This window comes from Rhinopithecus bieti, unplaced genomic scaffold (genome assembly GCF_001698545.2).
Source record: "Rhinopithecus bieti isolate Rb0 unplaced genomic scaffold, ASM169854v2 scaffold_62788, whole genome shotgun sequence".
Classification (NCBI taxonomy): Eukaryota; Metazoa; Chordata; class Mammalia; order Primates; family Cercopithecidae; genus Rhinopithecus; species Rhinopithecus bieti.
Window position 1 is genome coordinate 119,832 of NW_016823884.1, and position 16,306 is coordinate 136,137.

Below are 16,306 nucleotides of genomic sequence, written 5' to 3' on the forward strand. Positions count from 1 at the left end.
TTGCGTTGGTAAAATGTTGTGATTAAGTTAAGCTTCAAATGCGCAAAGACTTTTAAGCAGCAGGTGTAATTGAATATAATTTTACCATTGCTTGATGAACTAGGATCTTTAAAGATTTTTGTTGTTGTTGTTGGGAGGGGGTGGGTATTTGACCCAATTTAGTTTTCGGCATGTGTTTTTTCTTCATCTTCATGTCAGACTACACCTGCCACTTCTGCTGCTACTTCTTATTCAGACAACCTCATCTTTTGCAGTCCATTGATGGTTTGCTGCCAGTAATTGCCTTTAGGTTGAAAAATCAGTAATCAAGTTTGGGAAGATTTCTGTGTTTTTCAAAGGCAAGATTCTTAATGAGGATCCAAGGCATGTTGGGTGTTTATCCCAGCTGTTTTCTATGTACTTCATGTTTAGGGGTCATGTCCCAAAGGATGGCTGTCTTTTACGTGAGTCTCCACTTGATGAAAGTGGGCTTTACTGTAATATTTTTGCATAGGATGTTCAATACATTCACTGTTGATATCATTTACATTTTTTCTCTCTGCTTTTTACACAGTCAAAGTTTGCTGTGCGATGTCACAATTGTGGCAGAAGACATGGAAATCTCTGCTCATAGAGTGGTACTGGCCGCCTGTAGTCCTTATTTTCATGCCATGTTTACAGGTATGAAATATTTTAGTTATGGGCATTTTAAAAAATGTATTCAGATCTGAGCTTTTCTTACCACATTTTCTTTTGTTATTAACATTTTACTTTTATGAAATGAAGAATTATAATGGAAGAAAATGTTCTTGGTTTGTTCCAAATTCCTCCTCCTCTTTGTTTTTTATTGTTGGGTGTCAGTAAGCCTATACATATGGACACTCACAATTTTATGCTCAACTTTCCCCCTGTAAGTTATACTTATGTATATTAGTTTCTGCCATTTATAATAGCTTTTTGGCACTTTATTATTTTGACAAAAGAAAACACTTTTACATTTTTTAAAATGATTTTATATTTGTTTCATCTAGTATTACATTGAACAAAAGATGTTTATTTAATATCCTTCATTTGGAAATACAAGAAAATAAAGCGGTTTATCTACAAGCTTAGATTTTACTTTGGCAACTGTGAAAATGTATAGAATGATTTTAGTACTTCTGGAAAAGAAGTAATTTATGTCTGTCACACTTGAATCCTTTACTCTCATTCTTTTTTAAAATATACTGTACAAAGAAATGAAGTTTTTATCTGTTACATCAATGAGTTTATAATCTTAGGGTATTGGTATGCCAAATAGAAAATACAAATAGAAATGTAGTTATACCAAAAGCAAAATACAAAGCTCTTCTTACTTTAGAAACCATTAAGTATTTTGGTGCTACTGTTTTACTAGATACTTCAAGGCATACAAAAACAGTGTGAACATGCTTCTGCCCCAAAAGCTTCCTGTGTCGCCAGGGAGATGGATGTGCACCCTTTAATAGGTAATAGTGTATGCAAGATCTGAGTGCCCATAGCAGTGATCAGACATTGAGGGCTGTGATGGGCAGCACTGAGAGAAGGATTTCCCCAGACCTGATGGATTGAGGGGTTTACACAGATGAAGATGAGTGTAGAAGGTCAGATGGAGAAGGTGGACTGAGTGAAAACTTTTCTGGGTGTCTTGGGAGTAGTGAGGAGACCAGAGCCCCACTCAGTTTTCAGCCTTTTATGATCTTGCTGTTCCAGAACAGAGTTAAATAATCAGGAATGAAGAAGGATAGCAGGTGGGCTCTGAGCCAAGTTGAGGATGTAGTTTGGGAGGGTTGCCTTTCAGCTGAGATTGATCTGAAAAGTCAATACCCATGAAGCGAGACTAGTCAGATTTTTATGTCTTGGGGTTCACTTTAGTCTCTTGATTTACATCTTATTTATTACTGCTGGACACTTTTCTAGAGAGAGAGGGTCTCTAAGGCTTGTAAGAGAGGATTCGATCTGGAATGTGTTGGGCTACTTCAGGAATTCCCTTGTAAAGTGCTGTCCCCCCCTTGGTGGCCTTCCTTCAGATGACACTGCTGTTGCCACTTACGTGTTGGAACTACAATCTGTGCTTCAGTTTCCCCATCTGGAAAATGGGAATAATAATACTACCCACATCCTAGTGTTTTCGTAAAGATTAAATGAGATCATATGTGTGAATTTCTTGGCACTTGACACATAGAAAATGATCAGTTAATTTTGACACTAATTATTATGGTCATATCACCATTCTTTTTTATTCTAACTTTGTAAATTTCTTTATATTCTGTACAAGATTGAAAAGCTGTAAGCTAGACTCTTTTTTTTTTTTTGATAAATGTTTTATTGTCCACAGAGTGACAAAAATAGAGTGATTAACTTATACCTGTAAGATCAAGGTTAGTTTCCTTTCCCCTCAAAAGGCTTTGGAGACTTAGTGTCTCCAAATTCCTTGAGCCTTAGACATCCAGTGAAATGGATGCTAGGTAGAGATAGGAGGTATTATTATTATTATTATGTCTTTAGCTGTCTTTTCTGTTTGCTTTATAATCTAAACTGCATTTCGGTTTCCCTCTTCTGTGTTTGTCTAATGGTTCTCTATGCATCATGATTTAGCTGACATGTGATTTATGAATATGTGAGCTTTGCCTAAGGAAGGGAATGAGGCATTGAAGACATTCTGATTCTCTAAGTATTTATAGTGGATCGCAACTAACTAGTAGTTAGGTGCTTTTGCAATTCAACTGGTTTCTGTCTGAGAATATACCTTTTATGCTTAGTCAAATTTTAGATTGCTATGCGCTGAAGTAGTTGAAAATAGGAATACTGTGTTAATTTCTGGCATATATACAAAGTGTGAATTGAGTACCTAATGTGTTTTTTTTTTTTTACTAGTTTATTGAGGCATATTTTATATATCATAACATTTACCCATTTCAGGGCTGGACGCAGTGGCTCACACCTGTAATCTCAGCACTTTAGGAGGCTGAGGCAGGTGGATTGCTTGAGTTCAAGACCACCGTGGGCAACACGACGAAAACCCATCTCTATCAAAATACAGAAATTTAGCTTAGTGTGGTGGCACTAGCCTATAGTTCCCAGCTACTCAGGAGGCTGAGGTAGAAGGATCATTTGAGCCTGGGAGGCAGAGGTTGCAGTGAGCCAAGATGGTGTCATTGCACACCGGCCTGGGTGACAGAGTGAGAGAAAAAAAAAAAATTACCTGTATTAAATGCACAACTCACTGATTTTTAGTAAATTTACTGAGTTGTACTGCCATCACCATAAATCAATTTTAGAACATTTTTGTTCCCACATAATGTTTATGAGGTTCATCCATGTCACTGATGTTTCAAAGGAAGCTGTTCTTATTGCTAAACAGCATTCCATGTGAATAGACCACTTTTGACTTTCCATTTACCAGTCAATGGATGTTTTTGTGTTGTTTCAATTTTTGGCTATTATGAATAATATTGCTCTGAGCATTCATGTGCAGTTCTTTGTGTGGACATGTATTTTTATTTCTCTTGGGAGTAGATATCTAGGAATGTAATTGCCAGGTCACATGGTACATTTATACTTAAAAAATTCTGCTAAGCTGTTTTTCCAGTTACCGCACTGTTTTCCATTCCTGCTAGCAATGTTTGAAACTTCCTATTTCTCCACATCCTTGCCAGCACTTGCTCTTGCTTTTTAAAAAATTATAGCCCTTCTAGTGGGTGTTGAAGTAGCATAGTATTGTAGTTTTAATTTCCATTTTTCTAATGACCAATGATGTTGAGCATCTTTCTATGTGCTTATTATTTAGGCTAAACTTTTATGGTTTTTCAGCAGTAGATGCTCTTTGACTTTCTGGCTATCTTTGTATTTTTTTTTTCTACTTTTGAATCTACTGTTTAGCCAACAAGTTGGCAGAGATTAGATAAAAAAGATAAAGGCAGGGCGCAGTTGCTCATGCCTGTAATCCCAGCACTGTGGGAGGCCAAGGTGGCAGAATTGCTTGAGTCCATGAGCTCTAAACCAGCCTGGTAGAAATAGGGAGACTTCATCTCTAAAAATATTTTTTAAAAAATTTACTGAGCATGGTCACACATGCCTGTATAGTCAGTCCCAGCTACTGGGGAGGCTGAGGCAGGAGGATCGCTTGAGCCTAGGAAGCAGAGGTTGCACTGAGCTGAGATCATGCCATTGCCCTCCACCTGGGCAACAGAGTGAGAATGTGACCCTGTCTCAAAAAAGAAAAAAAAAAAAAAAGACACGATGATTGGGTCTAGGTAATTTAGTGTATGTAGACTCATTTAAGTATTTGCCAGAGTATAAGTACTTTATTTCTTTATTTGTTTTTCATGGTCTGAAGCCCCGGTAAGCTTTTTTTAAATTATGGTGAGGTTAACAAGTAGATCATTGGATGCTTTCATTCCACCAAACATCAGGTACATTTACATTCTCTTGCTCAGGGACAGGGAGTTTCCCTACTCTTCTTTTGTTTTCGTGTGACTAACCTATTAGGAAATGGGGAATATGCAGATGTTCTTTGTCGGCTCTTACTTTTAATCTCATAAACTGTAGGTGAAGTATTCATTTAAATTATATCACCTAAGAAATAATTCTGTTACTCGTCATAGTTCCAAGTGTTTGAGTAGAGAAGGGAAGTGAAAAGTAATTCTGTGATGTAGTCACAGGGTTTTTACTTTGTGAAGTATGGGCCTATTTAGAGCAAGGCCAAGTTGTTTAACTATTACTTAAGAAAGAACATACCAAATTGGGTTCTTGTGTTTTTAGATTACTTCTTGGTTACAAATGTGGCATTTAGAAAGCTGTTTGCTTAACACATACTTTGAGATTTATTTGTGCCACAGGCTAACATTTCTGAAATCTGGTGAGAAGTACTGAATACTAAATTTTATTTTAGCCTTTTTTTTGGTGTGCTTTTGATTTCTTTTGTCATATTGAACATGATTCAGTAAAATAAATTAGAATAGGAAAAGAGATTATTGTTTGAGTTACTAAGAAGTGAGATTTTAAAAAGCTGTGTACATGGTTATGTTTGTCTAAGATTCATACTTTCATTCATCAAGGAGTATTTATTGAGCATCTTCTCTGCTAGGCATTGTCCTAGGCTTTGGGGACTAGAGTGATGAATAAAACAGATAAGTTCCTGTTCTCGTGATTCTAGTTAGGAAGAAGAAGAAAGGTTAGACAGTAAGTAAACACACGAAAGATAATTTCTGGTATTGATGGCTCTGAAAAAAATTAAATAGAATGTTGCACAAAGAACTTAAGTTGGAATGCTTTAGGCTGCCTGTAACAGCAAGCTCCATTCAAACTGGTTTAAATAATAAGAAAGCAGGCTGGGCACCAGACATGGTTGGATGTACAGCTTGAAAATTTCATCAAGAATCTTCTTCCTTCTGTCTCTCTACCCTTCTGTCCTCAATAAAAACATCCTAAGGTTTGTTCCCCTCTTAAATGAAAGATGCCTACAACAGTGGACCCAACAACCGCTTCCTCAAGGAAGGAGGACGCTCTCTTTTAGGAGCTAAGGAACCTTTCTCAAAAGTTACCCAAACCAGATCAAAACTGGAAGGGCAATGCAGTTAACATGTTGGCCTTAGAATTGCTGTAGAACTGGAGAGTTACATGCTCTGACCATCATAGAGAGTGGCTGGTGGGGCACCTGGGTCAGCTTGCCAAACTGAAAATGCCTGAGTGTCAGTAACTGCTTTGTAACCCAAGAAGAAAAAGGTGGTAGTGATTAGAGTAGATGATAAGTAGAACTTGCAAAGTAATGGAATAAAATTTATTTATTAAACATAGCTATAAATTTGTTATTTATTTCTTAGGGTTTCAGCACAGTCAGTGTTTCTGTGTTATGCTTTTATGTTTTCTTTTTTTTTCCAGATGTTTTGTGTGCTAAATAACTGAAATTAGAATCATAGAATTTTAAAAATGAAATGAATTTTAGCGTTTATCTTTTTAAACCTATTCACTTTTCGTGTATTCATTGGATAAATTCATTTTACAGTGGATAAGTGAAGTTACCAGTTTATGTTGGGCTTCAGGAGTCCTGATTAAAGGTCCTTGAGATGGATTTTTTTTTTTTTTTTTTTTGAGATGGAGTCTCGCTCTGTCACCAGGCTGGAGTGCAGTGACACGATCTCAGCTCTCTGCAACCTCCGTCTCCTGGGTTCAAGCGATTCTCCTGCCTCAGCCTCCTGAGTAGCTGGGACTAAGGCATGCGCGATAGAAATGTTTTTAGCTATATATGTGTTTTTACACTTTCATGATTTGGAGGACTTTCTTTTTTTTCTCAATAAAAGTAGATATGAGACTGGGTGCAGTGGCTCATGCCTATAATCCCAGTACTTTGGGAGGCCAAGGCAGAAGAATCATTTGAGGCTGTGAGTTCAAGGCTGCAATGAGCTGTGATTACACAATTGCACTTCATCCTGGGCAACAGAGTGAGACTCTGTTTCAAACAAAAAAAGAGAAAGTAGAGATGATGTGGTATTTGCTAGTGAAAGTGCTTAGCTCATCCTGTAATGTATAGTGATGTTCAATAAATGTTTGTTGACTGAAATCCTTCATAGCTAGAATATCCATATTTAAGACTAATTTTAAAATGCCATTAGTTATGTTAAGTAAAAATGCTATATTTTATGTATTTATTCAATTAATTAATTAATTTACTTACTTATTTGTTTGGCAAGACAGAGTCTTGCTCTGTCACCCAGGCTGGAGTGCAGTGGTGTCGGTCTGAGCTCACTGTAACCTCCGCATCCCAGGGTCATGCAATTCTCCTGCCTCAGCCTCCCAACAGGCATGTACCAGCATGCCTGGCTAATTTTTGTATTTTTAGTAGAGACAGGGTTTCGCCATGTTGGCCAGGCTGGTGTTGGACACCTGACCTCACGTGATCCGCCCACCTCGGCCTCCCAAAGCACTGGGATTACAGGCGTGAGTCCCTGCGCCCAGCCAAAACGCTACGTTTTAAATTGGCACTTGCTTTACTTTTTATTCATCTAGTTATTTATTTATCCAACCAGTATTTATTGGGTATCTACTAGATGTCAGACATGTTATACAGAGATAAGAAAGGCTTCATCCCTGTTCTCAGTGAACTTAAGAATTCAGAGGAGGAGAACTAGGTAAAGAGTTGATTATGACAGAGTGGATTTGCATGAATTACCCAACTGTACCTAGAGTGAGAGTGTTAATCCAGCCTTGGGCCACCAATAGATAAGGCTACCTAGAGAGGTTCCAGTGGAGATTAGCCTGGGAAATGAGTGGGTGGGGAGACAGAGAGGACAATGTTCAACAGGAGCATCAGGTGTAAGACATTGCCTGGTGTCTGTAGAAAACAACAAACAGCTTCTCATTAATGTATTTCAAGTTTAGAAATGGCAGCGGGGAGAGAGAGAAGGCTAGATAATGAATCAGGGGCTGGACATGTGTGCTTGGACTGGGAGAAACCAAAGGATTTTTGAACTCCATGCTCAGATTTGTGGAGTCAGTACTGGAGGCAGGAAAAGAATTAGGAGGTGGCTCCATTGGTGTTAGCAAGAGATTATAGGAACCCCAAGGGCGAGAAGGTGAGAAGATTTATTTGAGATCTATCTAAGGTTAATTCTGCAAGTTTTGGTGAACTGTGGGATTGGTGGGTAAGGAAGAGTAGAGAGTCAAGGATGACTGTCACTTAGGTTTTTAGTATAGGTGTTTGTATGGATTGCATAATGTAGTTTCAGAGTTCTGATATAACTTTAGAGTTATGTGATCAAAACATAAACAAGAAATTATAATCTCTATAGAGATTATGGGAGGTTATAAATGGTAAGGATAAACTATGTACAGTATCATTGGATAGCCTAGCTTTTTTTCTGTTTGTTTTAAATCCGACAAAGTCTTGCTGTGTTGCCCAGGCTAGTCTTGAACTCCTGGGCTCAAGTGATTCTCCTGCTTCAGTCTCCCTAGTAGCTGGGATTACAGGAGTGAGCCACAGCACCTGACTCTCCTTGGATAGTTTTAAAAATGCATTATCAATCATAAATCTCACAAAGCCATGCTGTTTAAAGATTTCCTCTGAAAACACAGCAAAGGGCAAAAACTAAGGTAATATGTAACTACTGGAATTAGATATAAATAACTTTTACAATTCTCTTTAGTATGTGCTTTGATTCATAGTAATTAGAATTTTAAACCATTAATGCAGTCATGGGCAAGTTTTTTGTTTTCTTACTGTTCTTGTAAATTAATATAAAATATTAAAATGTTTTCAAAACAGTATATAATTGAGATTGAATTTATTAGAAGCAGATATAGTTTTCTGGGGAGAAAATAATCTTAAAATGACAAATATTTGAATTAGCAAAATGCATCATATAGCAATACCTTAAAAATATTAAAAACTGTTTGGCAGAGAACTAATTATTTTTCAGCCATACATGTAAATTAAAGTCCCACTTGGTTTTGTCTAAGATGAGTCCTGTTTAACTGAGTACTGGCTGTTTGGCTTTGGGCTCATGTGGCCCCAGTCCCTGAAGGGCTTCGCATATTATTGGGGCCCTGCAGGTGAATCAGTTATGGGCTTTGTCTAAAGTCCAGGTGGGAATCACCAGAATGCCTTAACTTTTGGCACAAAAGAGTCTTCAGTTTATACAAACCCCAACTATCCACAGGATCCAGCAAGAGTAGAATAGAGGAAGGTGCCTTATATGTGGCTGAAGACTTATTTTTCTGTATTCCTTGACCTTCCTTTTTCCCCCTTTCTGTAAGCAGGGAAAAAACATTTGCTGCAGCACCGGACATACAACTCAGTCCTTTTCATCCTGCTATGTAGGTATGGGTGCATCTTTCTCATTAACTCTCCTACTTCCCTTGTCATACAAAGAGATGTTTTTCTTCCTGGGAAGTAGCAGGGTAGTTTTTGGGATATTTTGGCTCTGAGGTGAACAGCTTCTTTCTGAGATCTTGTCAGAGATAATCTCCAGGGAAGCACACAGTTAAATGTACATGACGATTGTTATTTCTCTCCTCCCAGGGTTTGTGTTTACAAAGGAATTTTGTGTAATTATGATTTCCCATAGACTTTTCTGATAGTTTATGGTCGCTGACAGTGCATCGTATCTGAAAAAGAAGCGAGCTTTCAAGAAATCTTGAGGCAGCGTTGTTTTAGTAAGAGATGCTGGGTTAAAGTGAAGGTAATGAAGGCACGTTCTCATGCTTCTTTTATCTTTATAACTTAGTGAATTCTAGAGCCAAATCTTTTTTGCCCATGGCCCTCAGCATTATTCTTGGACTGTCCTTTTAATTTTTAATTGAATCCCTCCCCACCCCCATTCAATTGCTTGTGTCTCCAAGTATCATGGTTCACTTACGTTGTCCACACCTAGGTGCTTAAACTTGCCTCCTGCTCTCCCCAAGTCTCCCTGGCTTAGGGACCATCCCTTCTCTTTTCTCTTTCCCTATTTCTTTTCCACAAGTGGGTATTAGGAAGAAAGTCTTGTACTGTTTTTTTACAGGCAGTTTTGTAGAAGGATACCTGGTTTTAGTAATAAAGCTGGTATGGAAATGACTTCAGCGTGAAGTTGCTGCAGATGACAAACAGGAACTGAATCTGAGCTAGAAGATCTCTGTAACAAGCTTCGTTATTGACTAACCCTTTGTTATTATTGTGATCCCTGTTACGCCTTGCATTTTCTCAGCATCATAAGTAATTTGTTTTCTCCTTGTCTCCGGAGTGAGGGTTGTGACCTCTCACTGAGGGTGGAGCCTCTGTGTCTGGTGCAGGCTATGCATGCCCCTGCAGGCATTTGTGTGTTTGTTGAAGGAGTAATGCTAACCAGGTGGGTGCTTTTTAGCAACCGTTCATTGCTATTAGCCAAAGGCAGTAACATCGTTACTCTTCTAGTCATGACTAGAAATCCATGAAGACAATAAATGCCCAAAAGCAGGGACAGCCTCAGCTACAGATCCTATAGCCACAAGAATAGTTCATGCAGCTGGACATATGGCACATTCATTGTTGTGATACGATTTTGAGGTACAAGTGGGTAACAAAAGTACATTTTATGATTTGCTCAGGTAAGCTTTGGAAGAGGAAGGGGAGTGTTTTCGGCCTGCAAAAAGTGGCTGATTATGCTGCCCATTGAATACAGTGAGTGGCAAGGAGGTGTATCAATCCTTATTGGCATTGGAACTTCCACAGTAGTGTCTTGCTGTAACATCACTCTTACTCCTTTGTGTTTTAGGTGAGATGAGTGAGAGCCGAGCAAAAAGAGTTAGAATAAAAGAGGTAGATGGCTGGACCCTGAGGATGCTAATTGATTACGTTTACACTGCAGAAATTCAGGTTACAGAAGAAAATGTACAGGTAAGAGTAAACACTTCACACCATCTAGCTATTTATGCATATAGTTTTTTTAATAAAAAAAAGCATACCCACACAGTATACATTTTGCACCAAAATAATAGGATTCATTGTGAAAACTGTAATTCTAAAAAATACTTGGAATGATTGCATCTTTTTAGTAATGTTTCTGAGTTCAGTATCTTTTATATTCTTTAAGATCTAAGATACAAATCCTCTAGTTCTCTGAATGATACTTGTTCTTTCATGAAAACACTGTCATATTCTTCTATAACTGTTGATTGATGCTGCCCACAGTTTTTCTTTATTCCTTGGAAGGGTATAGTCTACAAAGAATGTTTTTGACTGCCGATATTCTTTATTTCTGCCTTTTTTTTTTTTTTGATACACAATCTTGCTCTGTCTCTCAGGGTGCAGTGTAGTGGCTTGATCATGGATCATGCAGCCTCGACCTCCTAGACTCAAGCAGTCTTCCTGCCACAGCCTCCCAAGTAGCTGCGACTACAGGCATGTGCCACTATGCGCAGCCAGTTTTCTTATTTTTTTGTAGAGAGGTCTCACTGTGTTCTCCAGGCTGATCTCAAACTCTTGGACTTCAAGTGATCCACCTTCTTCAGCCTCCCAAAGTGTTGTGATTATAGGTGTGAACCTCCATATGCCCAGCCTATTCTTTGTTTCACTATTTGAGCATCCTCTTTAAGTGATTCTGGAGTTTAGCTAAAAGTTGACATTGCATCTTATTTCCTGTAAAGAACAAATGTTTCATGTGTGTTACATAAATGTTTAAATAATACAGATGGATGTGGAGTAAAAGGTGAAAATCCCTCTTTAGAAAACTGCCCTTCTCTTTGAACCTACTCCAGTCCACATACATTGATTCACTTCTTCTTCCCTAGAGGGTAGCTTCTGTTATCTACTGTGAATCCCTTCAGACAATTTTCCATGTGTATATTCACACACATGTACACATAGATTTTTTACATAAGAAATACTATACGTGTTCTGAAACTTGCTTTTTGAACTGAACAGTGTCTTAGGGGTCTTTACACATTAATGTATATGGGTCTAACTCATGTTAATCAGCTATATATATGTATGATTTTTCACCTTTATATAAACAGTGTAGTGAGTGGACAGTTTTACATTTGCATACCCAAACTTTATAAGCTGGATTCCTCAAAATGGAATTGGTGAATCAAAGAGTACATGCGTATATTAATTTTTTGATAGCGATGCCAAATTGCCATCTGAAAATGTGTGTTTATTTATATTCCTTCTAACAGGGACACTGTGTTTTAAGGACAACAAAAATAACTAGGGCTAAATTCTTAAGAAATAATCTTTAAATTCTACTTACACAAATAGGAAGTTGTTGGCTTAATCCTCATCCCTGCTAGCTAGTTGAAATATGCTACAAAATGAATTTGGAGATTGAAATCTTTGCACTTTTTAAGACATGCTATCGATTGTTCCATATGAAATATTGGCAGTAGTAAGGTCTCCTGGTGATCTTTCCCAGATGGCCTCATTAGCCTTTGCTTGGAAGTTCTAGTTATGAGGTAAGGCATTTGAAAAACCTTGGTCAATATTGGGCATGTTTCTAAATGTATGCATCAGATGCCAGATGAATTTTTTTTTAACATAGAAGGAAGTGTTTGGTATCTGTCATGAGATCACTGTGCTAATATGTCATCTCATTCTTGTCTTTTAGGTACATTTAAACTATTCACTAGATTCTGGGGCATTATTTTCAACAGGAGTTTATCTTGGTTTCTTTTTGTTCATTCCGTTTATTCATTTTAGCGCATGGGCCTCATTATACCCTTATATTTGACCTTCAACAATTGAATTACTGATTTCTTTGATTCACAGTGGACCACATGGGAGAAAATTGAGAAAAATCATTTAGGCATTAGAGACAAAACTGTGTGAATTCAGCCCTGAATGTTGTTTGTAGTAGTTCTTGTGGTGGGGACATGGGCCTATTAGGAGTTAGGAGAACGCCTCTCATGTTTCTTTTAATAACTGTCATGTTCCAGTCCTGAAATATTAGTCATCACAGCCTTTCAGAAAACTCTTGCCATGCTAATTTGCCTCTTGTATATATTGCTTAGCTTTTAGAATATGCAGGAATACATTCTAAGAGTTACATTTGGTAGGCTTATTAGATGCTTAACATTTGTATAGTTTCATTTTGTTTTTAAGAGGGGAGGGATATCTCTTCAGCATAGGGCTATCCTGGTTTGTAAAGCTTTCTTTTATTTTCGATTGAAAATACTTGTTTTGGAAAAGGCAGTTGAGAAATAAATTTGATTAAAATAGCTACTTTTCCATAACGTGTTTTTCAATGAAAAAAAATAAGACTATACCATATCAAGATACACCAGACTCCTCTTTCCTATTTTATATGTTTTTTGTCAATCTGTGTTTTGTTAAATCTTTCTTGTGAGGTGCTGTCCACCTTAAAAAAGCAGTATGGTGAAAAAAGCAGTATGGTGGAGGTGTCTGGTGTTATTAATGTTAAGCTGAAGTTTTAAATGGCCCTAACTGAAAGCCCTGCTCTGAATTTGTATGCCCTGAAGGTGCTGACAGTGGGAACAGAAGTTTCTGTAATTCAAATGTTTCTTGTTGGTGGTATATTTTTCTCACTAGACCTAGACTCAAATCTTTTACCAGGTGACCTCCCTTTTGTAAGTTTCTGTTTTAGTAATAAAGTACAGTATTGGGCTAGAAAGTATTTTTGGGATTGCATGTTTTGATGTAGAATCATTGTGCCGTAGAATGCTGAGATCCAGCCGTCTGTTGGCGACAGAACAGGGCTATAACCCTGTTTTCCCAGATTACTAGTTTAGGGTCTCTTCCATGATACCGTACGGTCTCCTTATTACACTAACTTTAAACAATATGATAGCTATTTGAAATGAAAGTTGTTAACTTGGAGTCAGAATGAGGGAATGAGTAATTTAAAAAATTAACTCCAAAGAAGGGACTACTGTTGTTATAGTCCCTTCTGATTTATACAAGCAATAGGGCTTTAATTCTTGGCCATTCCAGGTTCCCTTGCTTTTTGTGTGTTTGTGTATGTTGCTGCTGTTGTTTTTTTGTTTGTTTAGGTTTTTAAACTTTGGCTTTAAGTTTGGATATTTGGTTTTATTTATGGCAAAATTGGAGGATAATTTGAGCTAAATGAATTTACAGTTTTTTTTTTTAAAGGGAATTAAAAGGAGAACCAATATTTTACCTATGACTACACTTGTAATTCAACTTTTTTGGTGGTGGTTGTTGAGAGAATTAAAATTTAACTTGTGTCTAGAGTTTCAAAGCAAACTTTATGAACTGCATAAATCTGGGAAATAGAGAAAATACAGCCAAAGGCTATTGAAAAGTATGCTCTTGGACATTTGGTGGTTATGGACACTTTTGAGAATCTGATGAAAAACTGTCAACCCTTTCCTAAGGAAAGGACACATTAGCTTATCTACACAAACTTTTGCATACGTTTTCAATACACTTTCAGAGAAACCGTGTACCTTGCTGCTTGCCTCACCTTCCACTGTTAAGAATACTTGGCATTATTTTTAAATTTTTTAATCTTTTTATTTTATTGAGACAGAGTCTTGCGCTTTTGCCCAGGCTGTGGTGCAGTGGTGTGATCTTGGCTCATTGCAACCTCCACTTCCCAGTTTCAAGCAATTCTCCCGCCTCAGTCTTCCGAGTAGCTGGGACTACAGACATGCACCACCACATCCGGCTAATTTTTGTATTTTTAGTAGAGATGGGGTTTCGCCATGTTGGCCAGACTGGTCTTGAACTCCTGACCTCAAGCAGTCTGCCCACCTTGGCCTCCCCAAGTGCTGGGATTATAGGCATGAGCCACCACTCCCGGCCAAGAATACTTGTCATTAGATATAAAAAATACAAATATGTAAGTGCGTGTGTGTCTGTGTGTGTGTGTGTATGAAGGATTTTCACGTGGGTATATCGCCAGCTGTATGCTAAGCATTTTATATGTAGCTCATTTGATGTTTATGCCTCCATGTAAGCTAGGTGTTACCCCAATGTGATTGAAGAAATAGGCTTAAGAAGGTTAAATAATTTGCTCAACATCACACAGCAACTATTAAATTGTCATTAATTAGTATTGCTTACAAAGAGAGTTTATAAATTCAAAAATGTAAATGTCCTTATAACTAAAAAATTTTTTTCATGATCCAAAAATTATTCAAGATATATGCTATGTCATTAGATGTATTAATTAACACTTTTGGAGAATCCTAAAAGATCTTGAACTTCTTAAAGCATTTACTTCATTGCTAAATTTGTAGTTTTGTTACATGAGTTTGACTTCTCAGCCTTTGGGTGTTTGTTTTGGCTTCCTAAAAGTAGGTAAGAGTTTTTCACTTGATGTAAGTGTTAAAAACAAAGGTAATGATGTTAATAAACAGTGCCCATGAAAGTAAATGCTCTCATTCCTCAATTAATATTATGAGTACTCATCTACAGATTCTTTCTATATTAGAACTTTTATCATCTAGAAGAATTTAAGAAACGTCTGATAATGTTGAATGGATGGGTTTTAAAAAGTTCATGAAACATATGTTAGACGAATTGGAATTATTTGAGACAGAAACATCTCTTTAGAAATGAAGCAGAATTTAAATGAGAGTTTTTCAAGGGACATCTAAAATCAGTTATTGGTAATAAACAGACTTAATTGTTTAACACAATCTCAGTATAGTAGAAATTCAACGTAGTGTGTCCATTTTATTGGTGGTGTAGGGCAGGTTGTTGTTTTGCTTCAAACCAGAACTGCTGGGAGTATGCTATGTAGATAGTGTTTTACTCTGCATATTCCCAAAAGAAGGACATCACATGAAGGGGCTTACGTGATACCAGGCGTGTTGACATAGTTGAAAAAGCTTTAAATTGGCTTAATAAAAAGCCTGCCAAAGTAGAGAAATCACCAAAACAATACATGTGTACCCTAAATATTTTTTATTTATTTATTTTTTTGAGACGGAGTCTCGCTCTGCCGCCCAGGCTGGAGTGCAGTGGCCGGATCTCAGCTCACTGCAAGCTCCGCCTCCTGGGTTTACGCCATTCTCCTGCCTCAGCCTCCCAAGCACCTGGGACTACAGGCGCCCGCCACGTCGCCCGGCTAGTTTTTTGTATTTTTTAGTAGAGACGGGGTTTCACCATGTTAGCCAGGATGGTCTCGATCTCCTGACCTCGTGATCCGCCCGTCTCGGCCTCCCAAAGTGCTGGGATTACAGGCTTGAGCCACCGCGCCCGGCCAAACATGTAGGTTTACAATTGTATGCCAATCTTTGTTTGTAAAACTAAGTATGGTCAGCTGTTTCAAGAGCCGCAAACCACACCATAATCATGCACCAACTATAATTTCCAGGCTTTCTTTTTCTTTTCTTTTTTTTTTAAGTGCAGCAAGAACTGAGACACTTGAAAAGAAATCTCAATGCAAAATCTTCTTTGAATTATACAGTTTCTCTTTCATTCCTCCCATGTCTAATTGGATTGAAAACATTTATTTTTTTTCCAGTAACACATTGATCAAGCCACTCCAAAGCAGCCAACTTAGTTTTCATAGAAAGAGCTCTTTTTACATTCACATTTCATTGAATTCATTTACTTAAATTGTGTAATTTCAATAAGTGCAAGTGTCATAAACAGATGTGGGAGGAAATCCAACACATATGAGTTGGTAAAATGCATCCCAGCTGGAGGAGCAGATGTGTGCAAGCACAGTAGAGTGTACTTACTGAGGTCATGGAGAGAGTTGGTTCATCAGGTGAGTAGGTAAAGTGGATTTTGGTGAAGAGTGCTTTTGCTTTTTGTATTTCTATATTGTGTTAGTAAACATTGAAATGAAATTCCCATTAGGTGGAGATTTGTTTTAAAATCTGTCTTAAAATAAGACACTCCATCAGTTAAACAGTCATTGAT

General features: G+C 37.6%; 1 protein-coding gene across 1 annotated transcript in view; it reads left to right on the forward strand.

Annotated features, from left to right (window-relative positions):
- The window catches only part of KLHL2 (kelch like family member 2), a 116,878-nt gene that overhangs the window by 21,021 nt on the left and 79,551 nt on the right, over nt 1-16,306 (forward strand). The window contains exons 3-4 of the mRNA XM_017861958.1: nt 554-660; nt 10,227-10,391. Of these exons, the coding sequence (XP_017717447.1) occupies nt 554-660; nt 10,227-10,391 (272 nt within the window). The remainder of the gene's footprint in view (nt 1-553; nt 661-10,226; nt 10,392-16,306) is intronic.